The sequence below is a fragment of the Miscanthus floridulus genome, chromosome 13 (genome assembly GCF_019320115.1).
Source record: "Miscanthus floridulus cultivar M001 chromosome 13, ASM1932011v1, whole genome shotgun sequence".
In the NCBI taxonomy this organism is placed as follows: Eukaryota; Viridiplantae; Streptophyta; class Magnoliopsida; order Poales; family Poaceae; genus Miscanthus; species Miscanthus floridulus.
Window position 1 is genome coordinate 27,815,305 of NC_089592.1, and position 19,305 is coordinate 27,834,609.

At 41.3% G+C, this 19,305-nt stretch overlaps 2 protein-coding genes across 3 annotated transcripts; one reads left to right on the plus strand and one right to left on the minus strand.

Moving 5' to 3' along the window:
• Positions 1-294: 294 nt before the first annotated feature.
• Positions 295-5,607, plus strand: LOC136500526 (KH domain-containing protein At4g18375-like). 2 transcript variants are annotated; one of them, XM_066495895.1, is made up of 8 exons: positions 295-489; positions 1,746-2,353; positions 2,811-3,311; positions 3,398-3,637; positions 3,734-4,015; positions 4,126-4,181; positions 4,319-4,409; positions 5,187-5,607. In XM_066495895.1, exons 2-8 carry the CDS (start codon positions 1,757-1,759, stop codon positions 5,316-5,318), a joined length of 1,899 nt encoding a protein of 632 aa, XP_066351992.1. In that variant the 5' UTR covers positions 295-489; positions 1,746-1,756; the 3' UTR covers positions 5,319-5,607. The 2 variants fall into 2 exon arrangements, with proteins under 2 accessions (XP_066351992.1, XP_066351993.1); XM_066495896.1 differs by lacking the exon at positions 295-489 and adding an exon at positions 595-687.
• A 3,616-nt stretch (positions 5,608-9,223) lies between these two features.
• LOC136500810 (uncharacterized) lies at positions 9,224-13,480 on the minus strand. The gene is made up of 4 exons (XM_066496255.1): positions 13,270-13,480; positions 10,161-10,259; positions 9,963-10,084; positions 9,224-9,623 (listed from the first exon to the last, which is right to left on the minus strand). The coding sequence occupies exons 2-4, from the start codon at positions 10,237-10,239 to the stop codon at positions 9,384-9,386; spliced, it is 441 nt and encodes a 146-aa protein (XP_066352352.1). The 5' UTR covers positions 10,240-10,259; positions 13,270-13,480; the 3' UTR covers positions 9,224-9,383.
• Positions 13,481-19,305: the final 5,825 nt, after the last annotated feature.

Consider the following 19,305-nt stretch of genomic DNA (forward strand, 5'->3'; position numbering starts at 1 on the left):
GATACCGGAAGGAAGGAAAAAAATTGCCTAACAATTGGGTATCACTCCCTCCGGCTATAAAAAAAAATACAATTCTCATTTTTTAAAAAGCCAAACAATTTAAATCTTAACTAAAACTATATAAAAGCATATATATTAACATTTATGATATAAATAAATATCACTAAATTAGTTATTATGAAATATATATTCTATACAGCCAAATATATATCTACTAATGGGTCGAAAATGCTTCATAGGCTGGAAAGGGCCCACATTATCCACCCAGCCAGCACCGAGCAGTCCTCGGCCCATCCAACTACCTCACTACCCTCTAAAAACCCAAGACCGCCAGCCCTTGCACGTCAGCACCTCGACGACTAGACCGCCGGCGAGCGGCGACGGCTCCTCCCTCCTCCCTCTCCCCGCGTCCCTCTGCCGCGATCCTCCCCTCGCCGCCGCTCTCCGCCCGGGCGCGGACGGCCGGACGATTCCTTCCGTGCACCTCTGGTAACGAACCCTATACCTCGCTTGGGCGGATTGTTCGTTTGCCTGGTCCCCTTATCCGAACTATCAGCGCTGGTCCCGTCGTCCCCGTTCTCAATTGATTCCGATTTTCCCTTTCTTCCAAGAGAATTTTGCCCCTGCCGCTGAGAGATGGCCGTGGATTCCTTCTCTGCGTGGCGGGGCGCGCTGCTGATTCATTCGGTCAGTCTACTTAGTGATCCTCGCTTCGAGTAGATTAGGTTGTTCTTCCTCTCGTTCGTCGCCGCGACAGATTGTGCTATCGGCACCCCTACGATTTCTCGGTGCCCCCCAGGACAAGTCGCAGTGTCCTGTGCTATGTGCCAAATTCTCTCCGTGTGCTGTATTCTGTGAGCCTAGGTTTCCTCCTGTGCTGTGCCAGAATTGCGTAGCCTGGCCGACCTCTGCCTGTACTGGTGAAGATCTATCTATGTTCACAAGCATCTCAGACCGATTCTTTTTTGTGCTCATGGTTAAGGGCCCTATTAGCTTATATGTACATTGTGGCCTATTCAAGTGGCTTGTGTGATACCATCCTTGCCTGTGAACTGTGACGATTCAGTGCCAAACATAGCCGGCTAGCCCATCCATGTGTTTCGCGCGGGAAATGCTTCACCTACAACCATTTTATGTACAAGAACCATGCATGTACGAGCTTTCCATCTAGGTGATTTTAACCGTTGGGACCTGTGTCGTACTCACTCAGATGGTTGCACTGTGTAGCACTATCTTTTGTGTGCTTCCTTGTTCTGATTTGCGCCATCGATGACCGAATCTAGTTTAGTTGTCGTTTTGTTGCTTCCAAATTTAGTTCCTTGTCGTGTTTTGCCTTGTCGGTTTGGTTACTGGGTTGGAGGGCTCTAGAAGTAGTAACAACTTTCGCATCCCTTGTGGCTGCATTGTGAGTAGTTGGTATTTGTAATTCTTCCTTGTTCGATTATTCTCTGTGGTGCCTTAGTAGAACATCATACACCCGTTACTGTTGATATGTTAAATGGATTGGTTGAGCTGTTGTCTTGTAGTTTGGCTGCTATATTCTAGTTGGCATTGTCTATTTTTTTTGGTGATATATATCCCTACAATATTTTTTTGCTATGGTCACAGTGGTTACGTTGTGTACAACTGTACCTTTCCTTGTTGGGATTTGGATTCCCTTTTTCAGAAAGCGTTCGATCCTTAGATGTTTCTCCTACATCTGTATAAAGCTTTGCATGAATCTTATGATTTGTTTTCTTACACAGTTAACTAAACAATGAGACAGCAGACTGGTAAGCGTCCCCGCCAACACAGGGAATATGAAAGAGAAGAAAGGAAGGACCAACACAAGAGGCCATTTCCCCATGCTCAGGAGAGCTCTAACAATGATGGACTGGTTCTTTACCGTATTCTCTGTCCAGACAGTTTGATTGGTAGTGTCATAGGAAAGAATGGCAATGTGATAAATGCTATCCGGCAACAGACAAGTGCTAAAGTCAAGGTTGTTGACCCGTACCCTGGTGCAGACAAAAGGGTTATCCTGGTATATTGCTACGTCAAGCATAGAGACCTTGATGCTGAGGGTCATGACAATGAGCCTGTTTGTGCAGCTCAAGATGCATTACTTAGGGTGCACAATGCAATTGTTGATGCACTGCATACATTACAAAAGAATCGTAGAGACTCTGATAAGAGGAATACAGAGGAAGCTAACATTCTTGTGCCAGCTAGTCAGGCCTCAAATGTTATAGGAAAATCTGGTGCTGTCATCAAGCATCTTCGATCAACATCAAGAGCATTCATTAAAGTGAGCCCAAAAGATCCAAGTGACGCTACACATTCATGTGCTATGAGTTTTGATAATTTTGTTCAGGTAAATTCTCTGGCATCTCATTGTTTGGTAAACCAATGTGTGTTTCCCTACATATTATTTGATATTTGTTATTAAAGAGTGGCAGGATATATAAGCAGTATATTTGCAATAACTTGCTTGGTTCTCAACTAATTTTTTTGTATTACAACTGTACCATATATTGTGCTTATCTTTTGTCATCATGGTACAGAACTATTTGTTCCTGAAGTTGCAATCTCCTAAGCTAGCACAGTGCTTCAGATTTTCTTATCCTTTTTTGACAAAATGCAGGTTTTAGGCTATATATTTCCGAACGAATACATATTTCGCTTGTCCTCTGTTTATGAAAGTATGCTTTTGTGTGTTGCTCACACTTAAATGTATCAATCCACCACCTCTTTCTTCTAAATTCTGCTATGTTCTATAATATCTTTCATCTGTTGTTACATATGTTCTGCTAACTATTTACGGTAAACAGATAACTGGTGGTGCTGAAGCTGTTAAAAAAGCACTGTTTGGAGTATCAACCATCATCTACAAGCACCCATCAAAAGAGAACATTCCTCTTGAAACTTCCATTCCTGAACCTACTCCAAGCATTATAATCCCTTCAGAACTTCCAGTCTATCCAGCTAGTAACTTTTACTCAGCCCCAGATGCTGCTATACCTTCTGTACACCCAAGCATGTCTATCTTAGGGTCAACACGTCATGTTCCTGAACTTGCTCTACCTGCCAATGATCATGGTCGACTGCCTATTTATCAATCTATTCTTCCAGTTATTCCTACTTATAGTGCCCCAAAATGTTCAGGAGAACTTGAGTTTCGTGTTTTATGCCCTGGTGGCAAAATTGGCTTGGTTATTGGCAGAGGTGGGGCTACCATAAAGAATATAAGGCAAGAGAGTGGTGCAAGGATAGATGTTGATGATGCAAAGAATGACAAGGAGGAAAGTATCATTACCATTACATCCACTGAGGTCAGACCAAATATCCTCACCTAGGTTTTGTTCTGTTTTCAGTATCCTATCGTCTACTCAATTTTAGGTTGTACCTTCATTTTCAGGCCACCGATGATGTTAAGTCTGCCGCTGTGGAAGCTGTTTTGCTGCTTCAAGCCAAGATCAATGATTATGAGGATGATAGAATGAATCTTCGCCTTCTTGTCCCAAATAAGGTTATAGGCTGTCTTATTGGCAGGGGCGGTTCAATAGTCAATGACATGAGGAAGAAGACTAAGGCAAACATCCTCATTTCTAAGGGCGATAAGCCCCGGAGAGCATCTTCCAGTGACGAACTTGTTGAGGTAAGAGTACTCATTTGTTTACCAGTTTAAAATTTTAAATAGCCTTGGTAGCAAGATGTCTCAAATAGTCAAATGTCAAATGGCTAATGTGTGTAGGTATCTGGAGAAGCAGACAAGCTGCGTGATGCTCTTGTTCAGATAATTTTAAGACTTAGGGAAGATGTTCTGAAAGAGAGTGTTGAAAGCCAAAATTCTGACAGGGATGGCAAGCTAACCGTTGCCACCTCTGATTCCTTATATGGAAGCAGTCTTTCTTTGCCTGCATTATTACCTCACAACCCACAAATTGCCCCCTTGAGCTATGATAGAAGAGGTGAATCTGAGAGAGCTCTGGAAGTATTCCCTCGTACCAGTTCGTATGGGTATAGCTCCATGCAGGTATGGTTTGTGATTTTGCATCATTTTTGTCCTTTCCTACTCTGGTCTTAGGCATTCCTTAGTATCTATGAATTTGTTATCATCTTAATTGTTGACATCCTCTCCATTAGGTCACTAATGATGGCTATGGAGGACTTCCATCATATACATCAAAGTCATATGAAGAGTACGTTTCAACTGAACTTGCTATAAATCCTGTTCTGATTCTACCATGTTAGTGCTCCTTTTAGTTATTGCTCTCTATCCAGTTTGATACTTGCAATTATAATTCTTTTTTTCTTTTTGCTAAATATCAATGGCCAGACATGTACCACGTGTGGAAATGACTGTCCCTGCTAGTAGCCTGTCAAAAGTAATGGGAAAACGTGGCACAAATTTGGACAACATTAGAAAGGTGAGTTTATATTTTTGCTTACTCTTAGAATGAAAATACGCTAGAACTTAAATCTTGATCTTATTATAGACAACAAATTATGCCCTAATTTTCCGTGAATTAAGCATATTTATTTTCTCCTAACTTTTAATTTGGATATGCCATCTAAAGTGTCATGTTAAAGGGCTCAGGTAGATATCACAACTATTTTAGAAAAAAATCCTCTGCTTTCATGAAACTTTGCAAGAGTTGTTTTGTAGATTGGATTATTTGTTTTACTTGATCTCATGTTACTTGCTATCCCTGGATATGTTGAGTTTATTTTTTATTGGAATAAAGATTATTTCATTCGTTTGCATTTTATTGAAATAGAAAAACATATATAATGCATGTGTAGGATGCTGATGGACCTCAACTAAATTCTGAAAGCATTTAGTTTTAGACGGATTACTATGCAAGAACCACATGTTCATTGTCCAACTAAATTCTGAAATGACATAATAATATTAAAAAGGATCAGTCCACAACAGCTATACCCTGACATCTTGGGGTGCTGTATCAGGTCAACTTGACAACCCTCTATTTGTGTAATATCCACGTTTTATTACATTTTTGTGTTGATCTTACTTGGCAAACCCTCTATTCTTGTGTAAGGAATCTTACACAAGAATTATTGGGAATACCCTGACATCTATTAAAGTGGATCTTTCACAAGATTTTTTCAGTCCTGTATTTGTGTAAAATCAATTTTTTATTACATTTTAATGCTGATGCATAATTCTATGGATGATGTTGCAGATTTCTGGAGCTCACATTGAAATTATTGAATCAAAATCCTCTCGTCATGACCATATTGCTTACATATCTGGAACCTCTGAACAGAGGCAGTCTGCTGAGAATTTGATCAAAGCTTTCATAATGTCTACCTAGGATTCCTTCTGTGGTCTGAGAACACCATCTCATCAGTTTGATCTCTTTTGACTTCCTCTGCCATCCATAGTTTCCCTGGGTTTTTGAAGAACATCGAATGCAGTGTTTCCTCCACCTGTCCAATTTCCCAATGAATATCATGCATATCTGAGCGAGGTGTACTCCAGTAGTAGACAAGGCACTCATTGTTCCTTAGATATTCAACTGTTACCTATTTGTGTTGGCATAGTCATCATAATTCACATGTCTTACTCTTCATTATCTCAATGACCGGTCTAGTTGCGGCTTACCGATATCTCTTTTGTTTGTGTTGGCATAGTCATCATAATTCACATGTCTTACTCTTCGTTATCCCAATGACCGGTCTAGTTGCTGCTTACCGATATCTCTTTGAATTTTGCCCTGTCAATACTGAGTTGATTATTCCTTCACAACTAATAGTAGAGGGGCCTGTTTCCCAACCTGAATGTCTGATTCACTTTCTGCTTAGTGTAGCTCTTATAATTTCATCCTGTCTGACTGCTATCTGATTCATTAGGTTAATAGTACCAAGGGCCCTCTTTGGAATCTGAGAATGACCCTTTCGTGAAAGGCTTGTCCAAAACTCCTTGAGCTTCCTGTGTTTCAAACATTCTTTGGAATGTGAAGTTCCAGGTGAATGCCATTGGCTGATTCAGTTGGTGCTTAGTGTTGTTTTTGTAGTTCTGCCTTGCCTATGCTGCTAGCTGTGACCTTAGAGCGGGGTTTGTTCCTTGTCAATCTGAGTAGCTCACCCATTGCTTGCTTCGGTTCTTATAACTTTGTCATGTCAATACCTGATTCTTTCATCATCGGTTCCAAAGAATTCCTTGTTTCTCTGCTAACTCTGCTGAGGACCATACAAGTTCTTTGAAAACTTGCCACCCTAGACTTTTAGAAGCAACAATGTACATAAGCTTAGTCAAGTTCTTGGATCACAATATGCAGATCAATTTTTTTTAGCATTCTGCAAGTATCTAAAGGGCGGGCCTGGTGAAGCGGTAGAGTCTTACCGCCTGTGACCGGAAGGTTCCGGGTTCGAGTCGCGGTCTCCTCGTATTGCACAGGCGAGGGTAAGGCTTGCCACTGACACCCTTCCCCAGACTCCGCACAGAGCGGGAGCTCTCTGCACTGGGTACGCCCTTTTTATTCTGCAAGTATCTGTGACCATCATTGGTGGATGTCTAGAGAACTATTCTAATATTTCAGCTGTCTGAAAAACTGCCTAGAGAACTATTCTAACATCCTATGCTGCTACCACCTTAGATGGGGATTCTTCCTGCCCAGTCTGTGGCTGGTTCACCCATTGTGCTTTGTCATGTCAGTAGTTGCCTAATTCTTCCATCATCAGGTTCGAAGAATTGCATGTTTTTCTGCAGTGATTAATTCTACTGTGGAACCATATATTAATAAGTTCTTTCTAAACCTGGATGGTAACCATATATTATTCAGAAGCATCCATATTCATTAATCTTAGTCAACCCCATCTCCCCCTAAAAGGTCCCTGAAGCCCTATCAAACTAAAATTCGCTCCATCCTTCACCTGTCCAGTTACTCATGCGCATGTTGTGACAACAAGCAATTATGGCCTCATCAAGTGTAAAAAGTTGCAGTGTGTCATAATGTCTGTTAACAAATTGTAATAGAGTTTGTTGTTGTGGATTGTGGAACAGCTGTTGTGGTTGCTCTGAGCTGTCTTCTGTAAATAATGAGCATGATGTTGAAATTTTGTAGCTCAGTAGAAAGCCATGACTTTCTTTTTTTCCTGGGGACTCTTTTGGGTGCCTATAACTGATTGACGCAGTCATTGGGAATTATGAGATGTGCATCTGTTACAATAGAATCCTATGTGTTGCGTGTTTATCTCTTGCATTTGTGAATGGTATAAATGTACTGCTGTTGTGCATGTGTATTGGTAAAAATCAAGGTGATGTCTTGAAATTTCTTTTGAAGTGCTTTCCTACTTTTTCCTTCTCTGAAGAAGTACTTTTAAAATGTGTTATATTTGTTTTTTTTCTTTATGTACCTGTGATGAATCACGCATTAGTGCCTTTTGTTTGGGCACCGATTGCCATCGTTGCAACTGTAATTAGGCTTTTGCAAAATATTTTTAATCGGCTGGAGCAAAATAGAAATATTTAATCGGCTGGAGCAAAACAGAAATATTTTAATCGGCTGGAGCAAAGGTCCTGTTAAACCCGTTGCCACAAATGATCTCTCCCCGACTCATCTTGAATTAAAGCCACCCATGATCGCACCCCGACTTATGTTTTGGAAATGATTTCTACGTCACCTATTCCCATTAGAATAGAATCCAAAACATTAGCAGCAACTTTGTTACATCATTACATGGCATTATCACCTTGGTTTTTTTTTTCTTGCATTTTCATGCTATATATAATTTACTATTCAAAGTAAATTTATTAAATACATGATCAATTCATGTACTATTGACAAAAAAATTTAGATAGTCTCAACTAGCGTTGGATGGAATTAATTTCTGACATGGCCACTATCAACAAAATGTTAGGATCCCGTAGCATTAGTGCCACTTTAATCTAAATTCCAACCAAAATGCCTAACCCTGTTGGCATACACATGCACAATTGCACATTTGTATGTAACTCCTATTGCGAGTGCTCAAAGGAGCAAGGTCCATGTATTATTTTGCAACCCCCTTATCAAAGTTGTCAAGACAATGTAACATTACCCAAAATATAAATGATCACTCGTTCAACCAACATATCACGGTTTCAAAAACACAAAATGCCATTTTTAAATAAAAGTGACTATGCAATAAAACTGACATTTGTCCAACAATATGGATGTATAATCTTCATACACAGATACACATATATGTGAAGTCAATCATTTGGTCCAAACTATACATCAGATTTATTGGAGAGTTCTTGGAATTAGTTTGAAACACACTTCAACAAATAAGACTACAAATGCCTCTGTTAAAAATAACATTAGTCCAATATTGTACTACCGCATGTAGTACACAGTCATGTACCTCAGGCTTGATACTCTTGTTCTATATAAGTTAAATTTTACATTGAATTTTAACAGCCTTTATAGAATCATTTGAAATTTCATCATATAAGGAATTTTGTTTAGTGGCTCATATCACTAACATTATGGAGACTACATTCTCTCTAAGGGTATTAAAATGTTAATCTTTGTATGCATCATTGTATCAGGATTCTACGGTTACCATTATCATGTTTCAAGATATATTATGCATATTGTTTACATATCCCAACAAACTATTAAATTGTAATGATGAAAACCAGCACTCAGCTTATTGGTATTACGGATAAAAAAAACCAAATATGTACAACCTTTTTTCCTTCTATATCATCTAGGATGCATTCTACATACATCAATCGATTAAAAAATGTTGCATACAAAATAAATTTTCAATCTTGAACCCATCAACACTTTAACATGTTCACCATGAGAAAATTCCCATAAATTTTTATATTTTTATTTTGTGCACATGTTCTTTCATATCATTTCATTATGCAAGATATGCCATTATTTTATGCACGAGTAAAATACATATTCACCTGTCTTGCATTCAACAAACCAAACACACATCCCATGCGAAGTACACTAGTTAGCAAACACATCCTAAAACCTAGAATATCAATACCTAGCTAAAGCGAGCAATTAGTATGGACAACTATATTAACTAACTACAAAGTTTAAAATGTGACCAAGTAAAATAATAACATAGCACTTAAGTCTCATGCAAATTGCATGTTCAGAATAATCGAACAACTCATGAGAAAGAACATGTAGAAATGGTGAAACAACCCCTATAATGATAAAAACTCCATTGTAGTGACATCATATTTGAAATTTGAAGGTAACCATGAGAATAAAGATCACAATGTATAACTTATATTATTCAAAGGGGGTAGTTATGATTACAAAGAAAAGGTCCAGCTACATTCAAGCATGCTAAAGTTTACACATGAAACTGTAAAATGGCAGTTGAATGAGTTGGGACAAAATGACACCCCAAATCCCCAAGCACATTTATTGCAAAGGCTCAGTGTCGGCTGTAGTAGCGAAACCATCTGCGTAAATGGGGTGAAGATCATGACCAGCAACTGGATCAACATGAACCCATTTCCTGCCTGAGAGCTTGTTGCGCTCAAAGCGGACATGGCCTTCTTTCAGGCAGAAAAGTGTATGGTCCTTGCCCATGCCAACATAGTTTCCAGGATGGAAGCGGGTCCCTCTTTGGCGGACGATGATGTTCCCTGGTAGCACTTTCTGAGGAAAAAAAACTGTCATCAGATGGGGAGCATAGTGGCAGTAAGAGTTCAATGTGTCCAACCCTTGATAACATAAGACAAAAACGTAGAAGATTAAGTGACCAACGTATCGATGATAAATATGCAGAATCATAGTACTGGAGCCAAGTATGTTAATATGTGTCAACTGCCAAAGGGAAACTCCAAGCAAGCCTCTGACCACATGACGAGTGCAAGCAATGGACTGGAATTGTCAAATTAGCTATTTATATGATAATCATGTAGAGTTCTTCTCGCTATATGCTTAAAGATAATGCCTTTCTTTTAAAGAATCAGAATGGAGTATTTGAAGTGGTACCTCTCCACCAAACTTCTTTACACCCAAATACTTTGGATTGGAATCGCGGCCATTTTTTGTTGATCCAGCAGTCTTTTTTGTGGCCCAGCGCCTAAATATCATGTTTAGTCCACCAGATAACTCTGGAAGCATATATTCTTTAGGCAGATATAATTTAAGTGGATTAAATATACTATGGTAAGCTGCCAAAGTCATCACCTGTAGCACTGGTATAGACTGAAACCTTGGAGGTCAAATCTTTCACATTTATTCTCCTAAACACTGATGACAGTGCCATGCTGATTACCAGAAAAATTCCTGCCAATGGTGAACTTATATAAGCTTTCTTTTTCTTTTTCCTAGAATATGCAAGAGAGCTGCATACCATTGCATAAAGAAGAAACAAGAACACCAAAGTACAAACACACACACACACACACACACACCCATGGGCCTGGTGTACCAAGCATGCAGCCCACAAACAAAACTCTATAACAAAAACACACCAGATAAGGAGGGACACACGACACCACCAAGCGACCAAGCAAACTAAAAGATGTCTGCCTCAAGCTGGGCTAAACCCCTAGCACCAGCAAGGCTCCAAAGATCACTCTCCCTCAGGACACATCTAAGAGTTCGCAGAACATTAGGAGAAGAACGTTGAACATGCAGTTATTATGATGTTTCCACAACATCCAAGATCCCAAGACCACTAAAAAATTAAGCACCTTCAAACGCTTGGGATCAAACGATTGATCTTCAAAGACTTAGCCTTAGATAGGAGTGCTTGGAAGACAGCTATCCACGTGCCTGAACCTTGATTGCTTCTGCTGGGTTTCAACTCTAGCCTACCCCAACTTGTTTGGGACTTAAAGGCTTTGTTGTTGTTGTTGTTGTTGTAAACGCTTGGGATCAAACGATTGATCTTCAGCCACCATCCATGTTTCTTCCCAAACAGTTTCACAATTGGATTTTGCAGAAGGATTAACAAGCTAAGCATCAAAGAAGCGTTCTCACAAAAAATGAAAAGAAAAGGCATTCTTAAGAACATTGTGATATACAATATTATCACATCATCAACCAAGATAGCTGTTCAAGCCAACAGCAGAACAAGGGGGTGGGAGCCCACATGGCCACGAGTCCAGAAGTAGACACAGAAGAATCAACTAGATACTTTTAACTTCACAGACCAACTAATTAACCTAGGCAACAATGGATGGGAAGATCTACTAGTGAGTGCCAGGGCTACTGCAGAGGCGCTGCATCCAGTGACACGCAGCAACAATAGGCAAGGGCTACATGCAACAGCTGACCCCGGAACCACGGGTGCGCTGGTTCAATGCACCACTGCACCACATGACAGCTGATCGATTGGCTACCCAGGCCGCATTTTCTCAGTTTTGATTTTAGTTTTATATGTAATTATGTATCCTAAAATTGTTTTTTTAATTATGTCGTGAGATCTTATAATAGCTAATAAACACCTAAAGATGAAAGGCTAAACATATATACAGTTATTATTCTTATATTTACTGATGACCTATATTGTGAGATAACGATTATGTTTATCCAGCCCCCTCATGGTAATTTCCTGGTTCTGCCACTGGTACAAGCATCTGCTCTACTGAAGAGATATTCTATTTGATTAGGAGATAAGCTGAATGGTTTAACTATAATGATCTTTAAGGAAAACACAGGGTTTCAATGCTTTAATTCGACGTGCATGTCTATCTAATACAAGTAGAAGTGTAAGTGCAAGAAAAACAGTGACTAAGTCAAGAGTTACTAGTAAAGAAGATGAAGAGCCTCCTTCTAAGCTCATCATTCTACTCATGTATCCTCTTTCCCCCTTTGTGAACTATAAATATTATTGCAGCATAGATCAAAGTATCAAACTAGACATGCTGAAAATGCAGAAAAAAAACTGTTGTGCCATAAAATTGGTGCTTCACTGGTAGCTACAAGTTACAAAGATGATTTACCTCAGCACTTACTTTCTGCTGTTTTTTCTACACTGAGCAGAAATCGTGAAGCATAATAAAGTTTTACCTAGGACCCAGGAGAATCAGTGTAGATATTTATGCAGAGAGCAGAGCATCCAAATTCCAAGCCTTTGCCAGTGAGACTGGATTGGCCGAGACTGGGACAGTTGAGAACTTGAGACAGTCACTAACTCACTATGACAGTATGACTTTGACACAGCTTTTACCACCTTAATAAGTTCCACTTTCACTATTTATTGATTATCCCTAGAATGCAAAAATATAGAACAGAACTTTTACGTGTGCACGAATTGTGAAGACCTTAAAATTCCAGAGTGACACTAGATAAAAAAGGCCACCAGATATAAGTAACTGAACTAAATATCATTGAATTCAGGATTCTATTTTAGACGGCCTGTAATCCCATTACAGAGCAGGAAAATGGAACATGATAAATTCAGTGTGGGTTGCAGAAAAAAGTTAACTAAATCCAAGATATGGTTGGAGAGAATTTTTTTCTATTTAATTCATATATCTCCATATTTAGAACAAAGCCTTTTGCCGCTGCTTTATAGGAAGCAAAATAGAGTATGGTGTGTTTAAAGTTTAACCCCAATCCAAGTTACTTGCTAAGACAGGGGGTCACAAATCAGGGAATAGACAGACCAATGGTATTTAGCATAGCAAACGGTCTCAGACTGTATGCCTGAATCGAAACAGAAAATGTCTGTTGTTTCAGACAAGCAAGACAAATAGCGAGGATGTCATTTGCCTTGTCTTAAACATCTTTTTTTTAGTGGAGGCAGCAGTAGTAATGTTATAGTAGACCAGCCAGGCGAGTTAGAACCACTCAGAAATAAAATACTTGACAAAGTGTACAGCAGATTACTAGCTGCATGTACTGTGTGAAAATTTCCAAATCCTGGCTAATCCACAGAAAATTGACACACGAGATTCATCAAGATAATAAATGGCACTACAGAGTGAAGAAATTCAACATCTAGTATTCTAGTTAGCGACACAATCACACAAATCCATCCTCATAGAGAGAAAAAAAGCTATTGTGCTTCTATTGTGGCCAAAATATGCCAGCAGCAAATGTGCACAGCTTGCCATCCAAACCCTAAATCCCTCACAATTTCTGGAAAATAGAAGTGCACCTGCACTTCATCTTGGGTACCACCAGCAAGTGCTACTGGGTGATGCATCACGGGCTGGAAGCAAATTCACACACAGCTAACTGAACGAAGAGAAATAAAGGCTTCGATGTCTCACAGCCACCCCGCATAGTGAAGGTGCCCCGGGACAGAAGGAACTCTTGAAGAATCCATTGTGATTAAACTTACCAATAGGGCACGAAGAAGAAACCAATCCTCCACGCCCCGATGGATCTCCACTCCACTAGACAGGGGAGGGGAGGAGTGGCACTGCAGCCTGACTGCCTGAGCTGCAGCGTGCGGCGGCGAATCTGGCAAAGGCAAGGAAGGAGGGAGAGGGAGGAAGGCCCCGGCGGCGGCGGCGGAGGGAAGAAATGGCCGGTGCGGCGAGTGGGAGGGGAGGCTGGTCCCTTGATTGGGCTGCTACCTCGTTTTGATGATTGGGCTAGATTCCAGCCCATCTGGCGGGTTTCTGCAAAAGAGGCTAGAAGGCCCAGCCCAACCCGCTAAACACAAACAGGCGCACGCACGCAGCACGCCCGAATTTTTTTTAGCCTTTTTTTTTAAATTTTTTCACAAATATGGCTCCGTTCCGCTTACCCTATACCCGGCTTGTTCGGCTTCTTTTTTCAATTAGAACAATATTTTTCTCTCGCAACATTTCAGCAAAAACAGTATTTTTCAGCCAATTTCAGCCAAGATTCAGCAAGCCGAACGGGGCCTATGCATCCGGAGGTATGATTTCAAAATCTTGACCCATAGCTCGGCGCCATCGTTACTGGCGCCGAGCTTACACGTCTCGCCGTCATCGTTGCTGGCGCTGAGGTCTTAGGCTCGACGTAGACGTGACGATGACTTGACAGGCAGCTCGGTGCCGTAGATCTTGGTGCCGTGGTTCTTGGCGCCAAGCCTATCTTACGTATGAGCCCTCCCTTTCTTTCTCTCTTCCTCTCTCTCTCTCGCCCTGAACTAGCGCACCGCCGCTGTTCACGCCCATGCCCGTGCCCGCGCCCCTGGCGTCCACCGCGCCTGGCCTCGCCCGTCGTGCCGCCCGCGTAGGAGCCCGTCGTGCCGCCCACGACGGCGCCCGGTCTCGCCCGCCACGCCACCCGTGCAGGTGCCCGCCGCGTGTAACACCTCGGGTGTTAGCCTTGCATAACTTGACTTGCATAACATGAGCATGAACATCAAGCATCCATAAATCATCATTTACAATTGAAACATTTGATCGACACATATGAAACATTGCTTGTTATTTCATGTTTCTTAGAACATATGCATATGATCATGTATAAATGAATGCATGTGGGTAGTGCTAGTCACTACAACACCTTAGCTACACTTAGGTTAACTAAAGGAACTTTGTTCATGAAGGCCACATTTCTTGATCAAAGCATTTAAGTGTTATTTCATGTGTTGACCTGAATAGCTATATGAGTGACTACTACTTGAAATGCTTAAATGACCTTGCAAATTATTTTAACATGCTTAGGGTATCATCATGAACAACTTTGGTATTTAGGGCTAGGGCTAGTTTGGTCATTTAGCCATGGTTTGAATGTGCATCATGATTTCAAAGTGACAAGTTTGACTAAAGTTGGACTAGGTGTTAGGGACCTTTCATGGAGGAGTTCACTAAAGCAAAGTTGTAGTGTTTGACATAAGGAACAACTTTTATTTTTATGTCATGGACTGATTTTGCTTCTAACATGCTTGAATGGGTCCCACAAAAACCAGCAAATCCAGCCTTCAACACTTAAGAAATTTTTTCGAAGTATTTGATCAACTGGCCGACTGACAGCCAAGGTTGGGCACGAGATTACTCCGTCTATGTTGCGATTTAGCACGAGGTGATTGAACAACATTTGTAGCTGGTACTTAGGACTACGAAAGTCATTTAGATCATTTACGAGTTGGAGCCACCGATTAGCCGATAAACCGTTTCGAAAACACGCTGTCAGGCACTGATCGGGACTTAACTGACGAACTGAATCGCGGCGTCATGGCCGACCGGCTTTAGGCTTCGCACGCCGCGTGGCGCGGGAAACGGCCGCGCGTCGCCGCCGGTCTGTCCGCGCAGGCCACGCCGCGCCCGAGCGCGCCTTCAAGTCCCCAGTAACCGCCCGCACTCAGCCACGCTCCATTTCCACTTCACCTCGGTCTCCTTCGCCGTTCGCAGCGCCCGCAAGCACAGCAGCAGCGCCACTGTCGCCATTGACGGCACCAGCCCACGCCTAGCCACTTAATCGCCACCGCAACCTCTCCACCATCATCGCAGCGACTCACCGCACCCGCCCGTGCCCGCTGACCACGCTCGGTAAGCTCCAGCCGCGTGCACAGGCTCGCCGGAGTTCCGCCGTGAGCCCCGTCGTCGTGGCCACGCCGCCACAGTCCCCCTCTCCAAGCGTTAGCTAGCGCGCTAGGTCCGCCGTAGTACCCCGGTGCTCGTCGAGCCTTAGATCGGGCCACCGAGGACATCGCCGGCGTTTTGCCGTGGTCCAGCCTCGCCGCTCCGCCATTGCCGCCGCCGTCGTCCTTACCGTCGACAATAGGGCCGGCCAAGTGGCTCAATAGATGCGCTAGGTCAAGTAGATCGCGTAGTGATGATGTCACCGCCGGCAACCTCACCGTCGGCGAGCTCTGGCCGCGCCAGCACCGCGCAGCGCCGCTGCCCTGTTCCGTGTCACTGACGCGTGGGGTCCCCTGACCAGCGGGTCCCACCTGTCAGCGACAGCAGTAGAGAGGGCTAACTCATTTTGAATCCAGTTTTTGATTTGTTTTGTTATTTTTGTATCTGCAGTTTGGTAGCTCATAAAATGTTGAAATAAATATGGTTGTGTTCCTTAGGAAGTGTAGTATTTAGGAAAAATATGTTCTTGGTTTCAACAGTAGAAATTTCTGGAGATTTAAATAGGGATTTCAAAAGTGCTTTTGAATGCATTTAAATTTGTTTATTTTATATCTAGAGTTCCTGTGCTCCAAAAATTATGAAATTTTTGTGGTAAGCTATTCTTGTTATATATGAGCTTGGATAAAAATTTGAGGACCAGTGCATGTGTAGATCTATAGTTATAGATTTTTCTTTTATAAATAGTTAATCCTTGCATGAATTTTTATAAATTAATTATGAGTCCAAAATTCATGAAATTTGTTGGAGGTGATACTAGTACCATATGGATGTTAGGAAAAATAAGAAATCTGTTGCTTGACACTTTTCAATAGGATTTTCCATTTATGTTAATTCAAGCCTTGCTTCCTTATCATTTTTGTATAGAATGTTCTACTTAGGAAAATGACCTGAAATTTTTATAGTAGTCCTTTGATAGCATTAGTAAGGCTCTGTAAATTTTTGAGAATTTATTAAGCACATCTGATATATATTTATTATTTAACCTAGATATCTAAATAAAATAATAAAGGCAATTTAATAAATAGTTTGGGCTTTGCCATTATATCATCTTAACTGTATTTGGTATGCTTACACTGTTGGTAGGTTATATGTTGTTAAATTTTGAATGATTACCTGGTGTAGAAATATTCTTACTTTATATTGCATGTTAACACATTTCTGGACTGATTCTAGAGTATGAGGAGTTACATGTTGAAACTGATGTAGACTGTAAAAATGGTTAATAACAAAGTTGTAGAAAATTTGATGAGCTTTCCAGAAAGTCTAAGATCACTGTTTTCGGATTTGTAGAACTCCAGTTATGAGTGAAACAAGTAGATACTGTTTATGGCCTAGTCGATGCATTGTAGAAATAGTTAAGTAATAATTGAGAAGAGATATGCACCTACTCAAACAACGCGATGCACTTGTTAACATTATGCATTCGTAATACTCATACCATACTCATGCATCTAGGATCGGAGGAAGAGATCACATTACTGGAATTCAAAGAAGCAGAGGAAGGGAACCCGCAGGAGAATCCGCAAGCCGCAGCTCCCGAAGGCGTGGAGCAGAACCCTGAAGAGCTTCCGGAGTGCCCTGACCATCATCCTACTTCCTTTCTGCGAGGCAAGCCCCGGAGCATTATAAGTCTCCCAGTAATTTACAAATGTTTACTTACGTATTTATGATTGATGCATTAGGTTATAAGAGTTGAATGAAACCACTTGATGCATGTACATTCCTTGTCCAGATATTAACCCTTTAACCGGTATAGGTCCAGGATCGAATATATGCTTAGCCATGCTTAGACCGGTAGAAGTCGGGTGATGTCCTGTCACCTGCGAGATATAGGTGGATACCGGAGCACGGTTGGCTATATCTGCTATCGTGGAACAGAACCATGTGGTAAAAGTAAATTGAGACCGGACGGGAGGTCGATAGGGAAGCAACAAGGCATGGAGGTCTTGGGTGTGGACTTATCCCCGTCTGTGTCGATCAAGGACCGTACCGTTGTTGGAACTTCTGACAAGATTGAACGCATGCCTCTCACTTAGCTGGCCGGATAACTCGTTCCGACCGTGAAGCCGAGTAATTCAACTCAGGCCGGGAATCGTTCTGTTGTGCGCTCCTTCCGGGGAACGATCAGACTGAGCCCAAGGGCAGGCTTGACCTGAGCATCCTGGCATCTGGTGTTCCAGATTGTGCGGCGCAGTACGAACCCGCGAAATGTGTACCGGAGTTGTACCAAAGGTGACCTAAGACTATCGTGGCTGATAGATCTGGGTTTGTGTCAGGAATAAATTCCCAGCTGGTTGAAATCGATTCGAATCGCCGTCTCTCCCGGATAGTGAGAAACTTGGCTAGCTCCAACATCGTAGTAACTGTGTTATGAACATGATGGTTCAGATGAATATGGAATTACAATACTTGCTATGGTTACTATTGTATGATTCTAAATAATATACCACATGTTTGGCATAGGATAGTTGCTAACCTAGAAATGGATAGTTATAATTAACTTGATAAAAGAATCACAACTGTACAACGGTTAATCGCCTTTTTCGCAAAAATGTTGTCAAGTTACGTCCACTTATACAGCCTTGCATAATCCTTGGAGTCGTTTTATTTCTGGTTCATGACGGGTAAGTCTAGCTGAGTACCTTCTCGTACTCAGGGTTTATTTTCCCATTGTTGCAGATGGCACTGTGTATCATGGTTATTGCAAGAGTTGCTTCTATCCCGCTGTGGATGAGGAGTAAGCCTTGGGCAGGCTTCCTTAGTAATTCCTATCCTTGCTTTTGTGGACCGTGATCTGGTTTGGCACTGTATTAAACTATGTTGGAAAACTTTATCTCGAACTTATTTGCTTCCGCTTTGTTTATCAAACTTGTTTTGTAATAACTTTTATTCGTACTCTGATGATGAAAAGTATCTGTGAACTTTATGTAATATGTGGCATGCATGTTGAATCCTGTACGATCTTGGTTGTTGTAAATCGTTTATCGAGACCCGTCGTGGTACTCGACGGACTACCGGGTTTATATGGGTTCAAGTATGACAGTGCGACCGCTTGCGGATTGCCATTATACTTATATTCTTATAAATTGGTCGGTTCTGCGACAGCTGGTATCAGAGCAAGATTCAACGTTAATTGTCACAAGTGTATTTAAAAACAAAAGTTTTTGTTTTCCAAAAACCCTTCTCTAGCAACTATTAGTTATATAATAGGTATTTGAAATCTAAAGTGTGCCAATGATCACTTTCCTTATGCCCAAATTAAGGACTAATAGGTGGCTATTTAAGTACTAACATGGGGGTTTTTACTTCGTCGTCCATACGGCGTGCTATAGTATGGATGCCATTCACTTGAGTGGTAGTGTATGGATCAAATGCCTCTACGCCAAGGTAAGATGAGAGTATGACCGCAAGATGTGAGCGTGCGGTCGGGAAGAGTTAGTTTTGGTACGGCTATGTATGCATGTTTGCATGTGTATATGGTACGTATTTAATTGTGGGTTTAAATTCTTGTCGGGTAAATTGATATGGAAGTATATGTATGGGTATACATATATGGAAGTATTTACAATTACATTCTGCATATTCATTATGGGTTTAGGGCTGAAATGAAATCTTATGCAGGTACACTAACAACGAAACGTGTAGTTCGACTAGTTACGATCTATATGAGAGAACGTATGTATGCCACCGTGTCTACCGTTAGAAACAAATTTTTCCTAAGTTTGTGAGGACGTACGGCACGAGCATGCATCATGTTAAAATACCATTCACATAATTACAATTGTTCCTCCCCTTATAAAGATTCTTACTCGGTT

Coding starts and splice junctions, on each gene's coding strand:
- LOC136500810 (XM_066496255.1), bottom strand. CDS start 10,239: ATGGCACTGTCATCAGTGTTTAGGAGAATAAATGTGAAAGATTTGACC. Junction 10,085..10,160: donor AGTCTATACCAGTGCTACAG/GTGATGACTTTG, acceptor ATATGCTTCCAG/AGTTATCTGGTGGACTAAAC. Junction 9,624..9,962: donor TAAAGAAGTTTGGTGGAGAG/GTACCACTTCAA, acceptor TTTTTTCCTCAG/AAAGTGCTACCAGGGAACAT.
- LOC136500526 (XM_066495895.1), top strand. CDS start 1,757: ATGAGACAGCAGACTGGTAAGCGTCCCCGCCAACACAGGGAATATGAA. Junction 2,354..2,810: donor GTTTTGATAATTTTGTTCAG/GTAAATTCTCTG, acceptor TACGGTAAACAG/ATAACTGGTGGTGCTGAAGC. Junction 3,638..3,733: donor CCAGTGACGAACTTGTTGAG/GTAAGAGTACTC, acceptor TAATGTGTGTAG/GTATCTGGAGAAGCAGACAA.